General features: G+C 44.9%; 2 protein-coding genes across 2 annotated transcripts in view; one reads left to right on the forward strand and one right to left on the reverse strand.

The window, feature by feature from the left end:
- The window catches only part of slc6a13 (solute carrier family 6 member 13), a 12,332-nt gene extending 6,170 nt beyond the window's left edge, over positions 1-6,162 (forward strand). The window contains exons 5-16 of the mRNA XM_019893271.1: positions 63-203; positions 299-380; positions 1,185-1,317; positions 1,490-1,624; positions 2,086-2,189; positions 2,270-2,394; positions 3,252-3,364; positions 3,448-3,585; positions 4,500-4,602; positions 4,677-4,777; positions 4,894-5,064; positions 5,569-6,162. Coding sequence (XP_019748830.1) covers positions 63-203; positions 299-380; positions 1,185-1,317; positions 1,490-1,624; positions 2,086-2,189; positions 2,270-2,394; positions 3,252-3,364; positions 3,448-3,585; positions 4,500-4,602; positions 4,677-4,777; positions 4,894-5,064; positions 5,569-5,715 — 1,493 coding nt within the window. The 3' untranslated portion in view covers positions 5,716-6,162. The remainder of the gene's footprint in view (positions 1-62; positions 204-298; positions 381-1,184; positions 1,318-1,489; positions 1,625-2,085; positions 2,190-2,269; positions 2,395-3,251; positions 3,365-3,447; positions 3,586-4,499; positions 4,603-4,676; positions 4,778-4,893; positions 5,065-5,568) is intronic.
- A 5,425-nt stretch (positions 6,163-11,587) lies between these two features.
- Positions 11,588-12,109, reverse strand: LOC109529869 (40S ribosomal protein S10-like; the record flags this gene model as incomplete). The annotated part of the gene is made up of 2 exons (XM_019893365.1): positions 11,926-12,109; positions 11,588-11,827 (listed from the first exon to the last, which is right to left on the reverse strand). Coding segments are annotated over exons 1-2 (390 nt in total), but the record flags the coding sequence as incomplete, so codon positions are not given.
- Between the last annotated feature and the right edge of the window lie 842 nt (positions 12,110-12,951).

Consider the following 12,951-nt stretch of genomic DNA (forward strand, 5'->3'; position numbering starts at 1 on the left):
CCCCCCAAACCTCTGTTGTTTCTCTGTTTGTGTTTTTTTTTTTTTTTTTTTTTTTTTTGCAGGAGTGGGTTATGCCACGCAAGTGATCGTGGCCCTGCTGAACATCTACTACGTCATCGTGTTAGCCTGGGCCATCTTCTATCTGTCCAACTCTTTCAGCTGGGACCTGCCGTGGGCCTCGTGCAACAACACCTGGAACACGGGTGCGGTGCCCCTTTTCACACAACAAGAGTCAGACCACGCACACTTCAGAAAGTGTCGTCAGGAGTCATGCATTTGAATCCTTCTGTAATTCAAGGTTCCTGTGTGACGTTTCAGACGAGGAACAGCTCCGTCGGCGCCCTCGGGAATGCGACCTCTGCGGTCATTGAGTTCTGGGAGTAAGCTCACAAAAAAAAAAAAAAAAAAAAGATTTTTGCATGTTTTAGTACAGTGGGTCACAAACTTCTTCCACCCAGTACAACCAGAAAAATATGTAGCACCGACATCACATCAAAATGAGGGACAAATATTTGTGAATTGACGATGAATGTACACATTATCTTTTGTAATAATTGTAAAATAGTGTTCAATATTCATCCATACATGTAAATATTACAGTTAAAAAAGTCAGTTAACAAGGACAGTCACTAACTGTAATTTAACACCGTAAAATTATGGCTTGCTGTAAATTACTGATGTTAAAACAGTATCTTGATTTATTTTTTTTATGTAAAATACCATCAAATAGGCATATAAATGAACAGTTAATGCTTACTGTCATGAAGAATAACAAGATGTAATTGTAACAGTGTAAAACAGTTCTAATCCCGCTCTGTCCAGGTCATGCGTCGATACAACTACCACCCCATGTGGATACATCGAGTGTGTGACAGGAAAGTGCCATATAAATCGGATTCATTATTTTTTTTATTTTTTTTTTTTTTTTGAAATTGGATTCATTATTCTTTTTTAGGAAAACTCTTATTGTGAAAACACACGAACACAGTTATCTCACTGTCGTGTACTGAAATCCAAAATATGGATTGCATTCTGTTAAAATAAGTAAGTTGTGACCACCAGAAGAATCCAGCGATGCACATTTTGAGAATCCCTGTTTTGGGTTTTTTGGGGGGTTAACATTTCCAATGGAGTTGACATACAAGGAGAAGTAATAACTGCAGCATCGGATGCATGTGCTTCAGACGCAGGGTGCTGAGAATTTCCTCGGGTATCGATCACATTGGCTCCTTGAATTGGGATTTGGTGATCTGTCTGGCCATTGCCTGGATCATTTGCTACTTCTGCATCTGGAAGGGAGTCAAGTCCACTGGCAAGGTGAGCACGGACACCCTGGATGTTCCCGTGGCAACCCCAGAGAGGGGAAAGTTGCTGCTGCTCTGGGTAGAAATAACCCAACGTTTGCTTGGAACCCAGCGCTGGGTTTGCTATTTCCCCAATTTTGGGTTACAGCAGTTGTAAGAGTGACATGCTTGTTATTCCTTGACAGGTGGTTTACTTTACAGCCACGTTCCCATATGTGATGTTGGTGATCCTGTTGATCCGAGGAGTCACCCTGCCGGGAGCGTCGCGGGGGATTCACTTCTACCTCTACCCAGATTTGGGGCGGCTTTCTGACCCACAGGTTGGTCCAAAGACACATTTGGACGGACAAGTCCAAAATAGGACAATTTAGGCATTCATTTTATTATTATTTGCTTTGCTTGACACGACCCTGTTCCAGACTGGCCCTAATTGGTGCCATTTTGCCAATTTGAGGTCACACAAGCTCACAGTATTTGTTTGACTTTACAACCGAGAGAGAAATCTGCAAAACAAATCGGCCAAATTTGCGTCATTTTCTTTGTTTCGTATTGTACGCTGTTATTGTCTAAAGAAATGGTATAAAATCAACACTCGGCCCGCTTTTGCCGATTTTGATATTAGCCTATTAAATCAGCCCAACCGATTAATCGGCGGAGCCCGAATAATTGCTTCTATTTAAAAATGTCTGCGATGAAGCAAAAAGGTTGAAAAACCTTCATTTGCATGTCCCGTATTGAAACAGTTTCCTTCGGACTGTCTGTTTGTTTGGCATGCTAAAAGGTGTGGATGGACGCCGGCACTCAGATCTTTTTCTCCTATGCCATCTGCCTCGGTTGCCTCACCGCACTGGGAAGTTATAACAAGTACAGCAACGACTGCTACAGGTGAGCACGGCACAAATTTGGGGTGGACTTTTGGACGGGGCGATCAAATTTATGCGAATGGTCCTCTGTTTGATTTGCAGGGATTGTTTGTCTCTGTGCTTCCTGAACAGCGGCACTAGTTTTGTCGCAGGCTTCGCCATTTTCTCCATTTTGGGCTTCATGTCGTACGAACAGGATGTTCCCATCTCAGAGGTGGCCGAGTCTGGTCAGTGGTTCCCTCCTCATCGACTCCAATGATCCACATGTGGATAGGCAAGCTTAGGGTTTGAAATTCGGGTTTCAAACCAAGGTAAGGGTTTCGATCAGTGGCGGGGTTGAGGTCGGTCTGTGTGAGGTGGGTCATCCAGCGCACATCGGGTTTTGAACAAGGGTTTGGGTTTCAAATTATGGTTTGGAACCAAGGTTTCAAGATGAGTTACAAACATGGACCCGGGTGGAAAACCTAGTTTGACATTTATAATAAATTTTGCACGATTGTTTCAAATAATCGTTGAGATTTCAAATTGGGGTTTGAAGTAAAGATTAGGAATCAAAGGAAGCATTTAAATTGTATTTTCAAACCAGATGTTGGGGTTTCAAAGTCGACTTTGAAGCCAAGATTTTAAATTACGGTTTCAACTCTTGGTTTGGAGTTTTTGGGATTTGAAGCCAATGTTCAGGTTTCACGCCTGCGTTACTGTTTCAACCCTAAATTAGGCTTTCAATTTACGGTTTCAAGCAACGGTTAAAGTTTCAAATGACAATTCCAAGCCTTTTTTAGGCTTTCAAACAATGGTCAGGATTCAAATGAGGGTTTGAAGCTAATGTTGGGATTTCAAACAAAGTTTAGGTTTCTAATTAAGATTTGAAGCCAGCCATAGGGGTTGTGAAACATCGGTTAGGGTTTTAAATGAAGGTTTCAAACCATCCAAAACGTGGGCTTGATGTCATTTCGAAGGCTGACTCGGGCTGAGCGTTTCTATTCTGTCCTCGAAAATGCTAAAGACTTCTTTGCACGAGTCCCCCCCCCCCCAGCTGGGCTCGGCATGCCCACCGTGTCCAATTGAAGTGTGTGAAACGCAGGTCCAGGCTTGGCCTTCATCGCTTATCCACGTGCTGTGTCCATGATGCCTTTCTCGCCTCTGTGGGCCTGTTGCTTCTTCATCATGATTGTCTTTTTGGGACTGGATAGTCAAGTGAGAGCCACACACAGTTACATTCCGATTCCGGGATCCGTCTTCCTGTCCTTCGGAGTACATGTCCAAATTGTCTGCCGCAGTTTGTGTGCGTGGAGAGCCTGGTGACGGCCGTGGTCGACATGTACCCATCCACCTTCCGGCGCAAACACCGCAGGGAGCTCTTCATCCTCGCCGTTGCCGTGCTCTCCTTCCTCATGGGCCTCATCATGCTCACTGAGGTCAGTCGGATGTCAATAAATATTCATGTTTTGGCTCACAAATGTTTGTCACCATGACCTTGTGTCGACAAGGAATCTTGTAGCGCCTCCCCCGAGATGTCTTTGGGGAAGTGGTTGTCCCCAGAACCTGACCCCGGTCGACGGATGCAGAACCCGTAGGGCAACAATCCTACTTCGCTCATTGCCACCTAGCCCCCTCTGGAGGGGAGGAGGATACAGGAGAAGCGGCAGTAAAAGAGGCCAAAATGCAGATGTCAGTGGTTGAGGCAGGACAAGAGAAGTCGAAGAAAGAAGAAATTTTATTTCAGCTTTCATATACAGCGAGATTTAAAAACGCAAACACAATTTTAAAAGTTTTTAAATGTTTGTAGGTTAAAAAATGAGGGGCAGCCACAAAGCTGATGAAAGGAAGGCCCCCCCCCCATAATACCATTGGGCTGTATATGTCAAAATAACAATTGTATTTATTCATAACTAAATAATTTTTTTTAAATTGTGACATTGATTGTTGATAATTCAAAAACATGCACGGTAGGTTGATTGAGCCCTCTAAATTTCTCCATTGTGAGACAAATAAAGGCTTTTTTCTTATCTTAATGCTTTTCATGGCAAATTTGCTCCACAATTTTTTTTAAATTGTGACATTGATTGTTGATAATTCAAAAACATGCACGGTAGGTTGATTGAGCCCTCTAAATTTCTCCATTGTGAGACAAATAAAGGTGATCTTATTTTATCTTATCTTAAATTGTCCGTAGGTGTGATTATGAGTGTGAATTATTGTTTGTCTATGTGCGCCCTGCGATTGACTGGTTTACCCCTGCCGACTGCCCGAAGACGGCTAGAATCGGCTCGAGCACGCCCGCGACCCTCGTGAGGATAATCGGCATTTACTTCCTGGATGTCGCCCACAGGGAGGAATGTACATCTTCCAGCTTTTTGACTACTACGCAGCCAGCGGGATGTGTCTGCTCTTTGTGGCCATTTTCGAGACGGTTTGCATCGCGTGGGTTTACGGTGAGTGTGTTGAGTGAATGCATATTATTGATGGTGTTCCGATTTCCGACTTTTTAAAATTCCTTCAATTACAGGCGCAGACAATTTCTATGACAACATCGAAGACATGATTGGTTATCGTCCGAGCGCTGTCATTAAGTACTGCTGGCTGTTCTTCACCCCTGCAACCTGCTTTGTGGGTTCCTCGTTCTCATACTCAGTTGGCCAGTTATTCTTTTGGGAGAAGAGCACCATCTGGTGGTCCAAAGATGTTCAACGATGGGTCATTATTTTCTGGGTTTTCTATTTCAGGGAACATTCGCCTTTGCCTTGATCAAATACTCCCCATTAAAATACAACAATGATTACGTGTACCCGTGGTGGGGCTACGGAATTGGCTGGGTCCTCGCCCTATCATCCATGCTGTGCATTCCTCTTTGGGTGGCAGTTCAACTCCATTCCACCTCTGGGTCACTACGACAGGTATGATGCACACACACAAAAAACAATAGATATTTTTAAAAAGCAGTTTCAAGTTGCCCAAGGACATGGGAAATACTACCGAAATTTAAGGATTTAATTTCCATTCAAATGAGTGGAAATTCATCTGTTCTGACAATCACCCCTCACCTCAAAAAGGAAAAATTCTTCTTCTTCTTTTGGTGTGCTTAGTTTGACCCCTAGGGAGCAGTGTAACACAGAGAACCAGACAATTTATGTTTAGTTTGACAGTAAAATACTGGGAGTAGCTTGAAGCTTCTGTTTATTTTGTTTTGTTTTGTTTTTATTCTTTACTGTCTGCCAAAATCCAAAGTGAACAACTGTTCTTGTTTTGAAAAAGTCTTATTTCAAAGCACCACTGCACAATAATGACTCATTTGTGCTTCCTTTGTTCTCACCATTGACTTTTGATCCGGCTCTCATGTATGGGGTCTTATTCCATTTTTGTCATGAATTCTGATGTTATACATATTCTCTTCCACTCAGCGCCTCACTCGACTGATCACCCCTTGCGACAATTTACCCAAGTGCAAACGGCAGCGGGAGAACTTGTTTTCTGACGGCCTCCATCGGAAGGCGCCTCCGAGCAAAGACAGCTACTCGCCCGTCCACCAAGTGGAGTCCAATTGCTAGAGACTGCTGGGTCAAAGTTCAGTCTGACACCCGCCCAAACACGTAATGACATACCTCATCAGGGCAACGGACTCTTGGGACTTAGCTGATTGACTGTCTTGATACTGCTGATTTGGTGCTCATGCATAATTTGCATGGTTTCAAAATTTGGATAAACTGTCAGCATCTCATTGGCAATTGCAGAGTCACATCTGGCTATTATTGTGACAAAAAAAAAAACAACCGTCGTTGTCCTCTTATAGTCAGATTATTTTTCTTTTTTTTACATAATAAAAGTGTACACTTGTATATGTATAATGTTTTAAAGTTAGTTTAGTTTTTAAAACATTTCATGTGTTGCGTATATCTGTATTGTACTGCTTCTGTGTGGCCAAGAATAGGAGCAGCACAATGTCAATGGGCATTGAAGCATAAAATCACGATGTATAAAATGTTTAATTCATTACATTCTATTTAATTATGTTATTACTGTGTGCTTTCAAGACTACAGCACTATAGACCGTATATAAAATGCTATCTTTCGGATCAAAAAAGTGGTGCTGACCGGTCTATATAAGATTTAATCGGCAGGCGTCGCTGTGGTCACAATGATGAATGGCTTAGTGTTTACGGAAGTGGGAGTGACGTGTCACCCACCGAGCCCTGATGCATTGTGGGTAAAGAAGCCAAGCTAACGGCGGCCGATACCATTTACGTCGCCCTCGAACGCTATAGTTCAGTCGATGAACGAAGCTACATTTAAAAGGGCGGCATGTCATTTTGAGCACGTTTAATGTCCGCGCCGTTTGATGAAAGCGGACTTATGTCAGCGTCGTCGCTGCTCTCCTGCGCACCGGCGCTCCAAGCGAACGAAACGGGGGATCCCGTGTGGATGCACCGCGGCGTTTCCGTGCTCTTTTCCAGGGGAGGCAAATAAAAAAAAGGGAAGTCGCGGCGGATTATTGAGCAGGGAAGGTGTGGATGGTTGGCGGCGGGGACGACGACGTCCGCGCTACCGTGCTCCGCGTTGCCTGACTGCTGTTTATTCCCCCCCGCCCCCTCTCTTCCGTCCGTCGAACACTCTCCTTGGGCTCAAAGATGTCGACCAGCAGTCCCGAAGCGGTGAAGAAACTGCTGGAGAACATGCAGACCGACCTGCGCTCGCTCTCCATGGAGTGCAAGAAGAAATTCCCCCCAGTTAAAGAGGTCAGTGTGCGAGTTGTCTTAGCATAAGACACAATTTATGTAGAACCTAACCACCATCACCACCAGCGGGCCTACTTCTGGACGGGTTCGCGAGGAAAGTTCTGCCCGAGTTCTTGATGAATGAGCTGCTTGTTGGCATAAGTGGGCTCCATGCCACGTCACACATCGGACACAACATTAGGAACCTGAGCCTTCTCAAACTTTTTGGCTCATTTACATATTGCTCCTTTTCCATCCACCCATAGAGTAATCCATTTCAATTATGACCGAGAATTTCCTGATAAAAATCGTCTATGTCAAATTAAAGACTTTGGATCTTTGCAAAATGTGTCAAGAGCCTGTCTGACAATAATGCGACGATGAATTCATTGCTTGGCATCATACTTTAACTAGGAAAAACTTAACGAGACATGTCTTGCCTTTGGCTCCTCGTCTCATGATTTACAGCATCTCCACAGTTCTGATTTAACCCTTTCATTGTTTTGACATGACCCTAAAAAAGGGTGAAACATTTCCTGGTAAGTCTAAATTTCTTCCTAAATGCCCAAATGTACACATACTTTCACCGTCGTAAAAGCGGGGCCCTCTGTCTGTAATGCCTGCACACAACTTACCAATATTTAGCAGTTGAGAAACACCAGTAATTGAGTATAGAATTGACCAATACTAACGATTGAAATGTAACTAACTATTAAAGAAATGCAAATTGAGTATAAACGTAGTCAGGCTCTGAGGTCTGCAGACTCGGGTCAATTTAGTGGAGCTCAGAGTTAAAAGCAAACATGGTGAAGCAGCATTTAGCTGTAATGCTGCATGCAAATGGAATGAGCTACGGATAGAAGTGACGGCAGCTGCTGGATTAAAATGTTTTTAAATCCAGAAATGTCTTTGTTTGTAAATTTTTTAAAAATGTACTTTTAATTATGTGAAGCACATTGAGGTATCTTGTCGATGGAATGCGCTGTATCAAAGCTGCTTTGCTTCGCCGTACTAAAACTCAGAATTGATGTCGAGTGTCATGAGATTGATGTTGTGAGCGGTGTTACAGTAGTACACTACTTGCGGGCAATTAATAGAAGTGACGGCAGCCTCTGGATTGAAATGTTTTTAACTCCAGAAATATCTTTAACGCATTTGTTTGTAATTTTTTTTAAAAATGTACTTTTAATTATGTGAAGCACGTTGAGGTATCTTGTTGATGGAATGCGCTCTATCAATAAAGCTGCTTTGCTTTGCCGTACTAAAACTCGGAATTGATGTCGAGTGTCATGAGATTGATGTTGCGAGCGGTGTTACAGTAGTACACTACTTGCGGGCAATTTGGGTTCAGTTCTGATTATGAGTATGAATGGTTATCTGTCTCTGGCTTGTGGATGGCTCGCGACGGATTCAGAGTACACCCCGCGTCTCGTCCTCAGTCAGCCGCAGTGGTTTCCAGGCTCGGCATAAGGAGGACATGCGTGATAGAAAATAAGTGAATGGATAATTTAATGAACACAGAACTTAGAACGAGAGTGTGTCTTAATTTGTTCTCAAGTGATCATTTTCTGCAACAAACCCAAAAATCCAGACATGATGTCCAACATGTTGCCTACACTGCTTGTCCTCATTACAGTCATGAGTACTGAGAACTAAAAGACTGTATTGTTATTTGTTCTGCTGTTTCGGAAGAATAACTTGGATGACGACAATTTTCACGCTTACTTGCAAACTTGTTCCAAATTCTCGCCGTTATTTTGTTTCATTTATTTATTTATTTATTTATTTTTGCAATTTTCGGTTCGATTGCGTTATTCCTCTTCTCGGTGTGTGTTGGTGTTATTGTCGTCGCTATTGTTGTGTGAGTCACACAGCCACACAAGCCGGCCTCTATGACTTTGCCAAGCCTCCCCTCAAACACAAATCCTCTTTATCATTCGTTGATGACGACAATTTTCACGCTTACTTGTTCCAAATTCTCGCCGTTATTTAGTTTTGTTTCTTTTTTTTTCGCAATTTTCGGTTCTATTGCGTTATTCCTCTTCTCAGTGTGTGTTGGTGTTATTGTCATCGCTATTGTTGTGTGAGTCACACAGCCACACAAGCCGGCCTCTATGACTTTGCCAAGCCTCCCCTCAAACACAAATCCTCTTTATCATTCGTTGCTCTGCTTGTCTCACGCCACAAGGCTGCTTGGAAAATCATTTCGACTTTCAAGGGATCCCCGCACAGCCCTTAGTTCAATCTGTTTCACGCTCATTATATGAAAAATATGATCTCACATTTTCTTAAGATGTGAAATACAGATCCCAATGGTCAAGTAAGAGAGCGGAATGTTTTGAATATTCCTCAACAGGGCTTCACGTTTGGCTTCCCTTACCTGAAGTTGCAATAATAAGTCGACAATCGGTATGTCTAAAATGGACCATATTGAGTCGTTGAGCATTCTGTCAATTGTTGTGGATTTGAGCTGCAGGCAACTGAGGAGTGGAGCGCACGACTTGGCTGCAAACAGCTGAGGCACTAATAATTTTGGCTGAATTAGTTTGCTGTCTTAAGGCGTGCAACACAACGTCAGCATTGCCCTTGCGCAGCATTTTTTGGCATGATGGGGTGTGCAGGGCAGGTCCCAAATACCGATTTGAAAGCTTCAGTGTGTGTGTGTGTGTGTGCGTGTGTGTGAAAAGTTCATGAGCGGGAAACATGTGGAGTTAAAGGGGGGAAAAAAGACAAGCGGAAAATGTGACGCTGATGGTATCGGCAAAATAAGTTGTGGAGTTAAAGGGGGGGAAAAAAGACGAGCGGAAAATGTGACGCTGATGGTATCGGCAAAATACAAGTAAGCCTTGTCATTGTTTAAGCAGCGGGGCTGTCATTTGGGAACGCAAAAGTTGCTCGGTCACTTTTGGCGATATCATCATTCGCTACCTGCGCTGAAATGATGAGAGTCGAGTGGTCGACGGCTGCATTTGACAAAAGTGATATCACAAGTGGATTCGGAGCCATGTCGGCTGCGTGGAGAAATTTTAAGAACATGACAACACTCTGTTGCCAGACTACAAATCACGGCTCTGCAAAACGGATGCTAAACTCTGCTCGTAAGGCGATAGATGTAACGTGGCATCCTTTCTGTATATCCTCCAAAACTGACATTCTACTTCATTGCATCACGCTGTCACGGTGCGTCGTTATTTTGCCTCTCTTATGGCTAAACCAAAATATTAGAAATGTCCTTCCGTATCTTGCGCCACTGCTCCCGTGTGTAAAAATAACAAGGCTTGTCATCGTTCCAGGAATTTGCTGAATTGAGAGACTCGCATCAGTGCTTGCGTGGAACTTGCTCGTCAAATAGATGAGCAGACGGGAATCACTTCTGCTTTTTTGTTTTTTTCAATTCTTCCCCAAATGTTCTCATATTGTTCGAAATAACCGGAGGACTCTTAAATGTCCTTGTAGATTTTTCCGCCGCCGAGTTTCAACCTGAGACAGAGGCTCTTTTGTGACGTCAGCAGCAAGCTGAAAACGCGGTTAAAAGGCAGCTGCCAAGGTCGTCGACATGGCTGCGTTTTTGTGGCATTGAGAGGAAAATCTTAAAACGGCACTTTTCTCTGGGGAAACTGTGAGCGTTGGGATCCAAAAGTTTTCCACCAGGCCTCTGTGAAAAAGAATAAGGAGAACATACTGTCCTCCCCAGGCGGCCCGGTGGTCGAGTGGCTAGCGCGTTGGCCTCACAGTGCAGCGGTACCGGGTTTGATTCCAGCTCCGGCCAGGCCTTCCTGTGTGGAGTTGGCATGTTCTGACCGTGCCTGCGTGGGTTTCCTCCGGGTACTCCAGTTTCCTCCCACATCCCAAAAACATGCGTGGCAGGCTGATGGAACACTCCAAATTGTCTCTGGGTGTGATTGTGAGCGCGGATGGATGTTCGTCTCTTTGTGCCCTGCGATTGGCTGGCAACCGGTTCAGGGTGTCCCCCGCCTACTGCCCGAAGAGAGCTGGGATAGACTCCAGCACCCCCCCGTGACCCTTGTGAGGATGAAGCAGATCGGAAAATGGAGGGATGGACGGATGTTGTCCTCCCCAATTAGGGAAACAAGAAGTGTGATGAAATTTGCCCACGCCACACATGATGTGTCCTTGTAGATTTTTCCGCCGCTGAGTTTTAACCTGAGACAGAGGCTCTTTTGTGACGTTAGCAGCAAGCTGAAAACGCGGTTAAAAGGCAGCTGCCAAGGTCGTCGACATGGCTGCGTTTTTGTGGCATTGAGAGGAAAATCTTAAAACGGCACTTTTCTCTGGGGAAACTGTGAGCGTTGGGATCCAAAAGTTTTCCACCAGGCTTCTGTGAAAAAGAATAAGGAGAACACACTGTCCTCCCCGGGCGGCTCGGTGGTCGAGTGGTTAGCGCGTTGGCCTCACAGTGCAGCGGTACTGGGTTTGATTCCAGCTCCGGCCGGGCCTTCCTGTGTGGAGTTTGCATGTTCTCCCCGTGCTTGCGTGGGTTTTCTCCGGGTACTCCGGTTTCCTCCCACATCCCAAAAACATGCAAGGCAGGCTGATTTAACACTCAAAAATGTCCCTAGGTGTAGGTGTGAGCGCAGATGGTTGTTCGTCTCTGTGTGTGTCCTGAGATTGGCTGGCAATTGGTTCAGGGTGTCCCCCGCTTATTGCCCGAAGACAGCTGGGATAGGCTCCAGCACCCCCGCCCCCTCGCGACCCTTGTGAGGATAAAGCGGATCGGAAGATGGACGGATGGATTCACTTCATTGGCCTCACCCTTGGGTCTAGGCCTGGCAGTCTCGGGGCGGGTCTGTCGACGCAGCGTGGCGGGCACAATCTCGGAGGGCAGGTGAAGGAAGTCCCGCAGGTACTGGATGCCCTCGTTGGTGAGGTACCAGTAGAAGTGGCGCCAGGCAAATTGCTCCTTGACGTAGCCGCACGACTTCAGGGACTGCACAGGCGAAAAGCATGCATGTTCAGGCCAATACAGTCAGCACTAGTCGAGAAATTAAAAAGGTCTCTTCAAAGGGTCGTTGCCCACACTCTCACCTGCATCGCTTTCATCACATGAAGATTGGGCACGTTCTTGTCGGCAAGCTCGGGATGCTTGGCCAGGTGGACGTCCTTTTTGGCCACCATTACTCCCTCCTTGAAGAGGAGCTCGTAGATAGCAATGCGATTCTTCTTGGGCATCAGCATCTGCTCATTTAGAAGAAAAAAAGCGCATAGTAACTCACTAGCCGACCCGGTTACGTCGCACGGACAATGCGCGTGTGTACGTGCTTCGCGGAAGCCAAAACAATTAGCGATAGTCCCAACGTAATAACAGAGGCTGTCGTTTGTTTTTCATATTTTCCATACACCCGGCACACTGATATAACTACAGGCGGCTCAGTTCAGCCAAATTCTTTCTCTAAAATATATACATACTCTGTTTGAGTGTGAGTTGCATTAAGCTTGACCAATTTACGTGTTAGCATATCCCCCCCGCCTCATAATTGTAGTAATGCACATACTTGGCCAACTGTTGATCGATGTGTTCCTGGCTTGAGCAGTGATGGAGACACCCCAAGACCTCGCTGGCTGGCAGCTTGGGTGAATGCAACAGGATCAAAGCGGATCTTGCAGAGTGGAAGCAAATAGAGCAGAACATGTCAAGGGATGTTCTTTGTTGCGACACTTCAAGCGCAACGCTTTCCCACTGACTTGAGATCTGAGGCGCTTTTTAAACGTCGCCGCTAATTCTGGTCTCCCTTAAAAGTAAAAGAGAATCTAACAAGTTGTGGTTCCCTCTGTGGCGTCATACAGTTGACCCTCGCTTTGTCGCAAATAACCATCTTGATGTTTATTTTTTTTCTGTGGAATTTGGGAAACCGCAAGATGGTGCCAAGGCAATGACTGATGGGAAAGTAGTGCCAATAAAGTACAACAGTCCCTTGCCTTTCGAGTTTTAATTGTTCTGTGACAATCCTCCTAATATTGCAAAATATTTCCAAGTCACCTTTCCCCTTTGATATGAATGGAAATGCCATTAATCCGTTCCAGCCCCACTAGAAACGGCAACAAAATGTGTCC

This window comes from Hippocampus comes, unplaced genomic scaffold (genome assembly GCF_001891065.2).
Source record: "Hippocampus comes isolate QL1 unplaced genomic scaffold, H_comes_QL1_v1.1 scaffold62, whole genome shotgun sequence".
NCBI classification, from domain to species: Eukaryota; Metazoa; Chordata; class Actinopteri; order Syngnathiformes; family Syngnathidae; genus Hippocampus; species Hippocampus comes.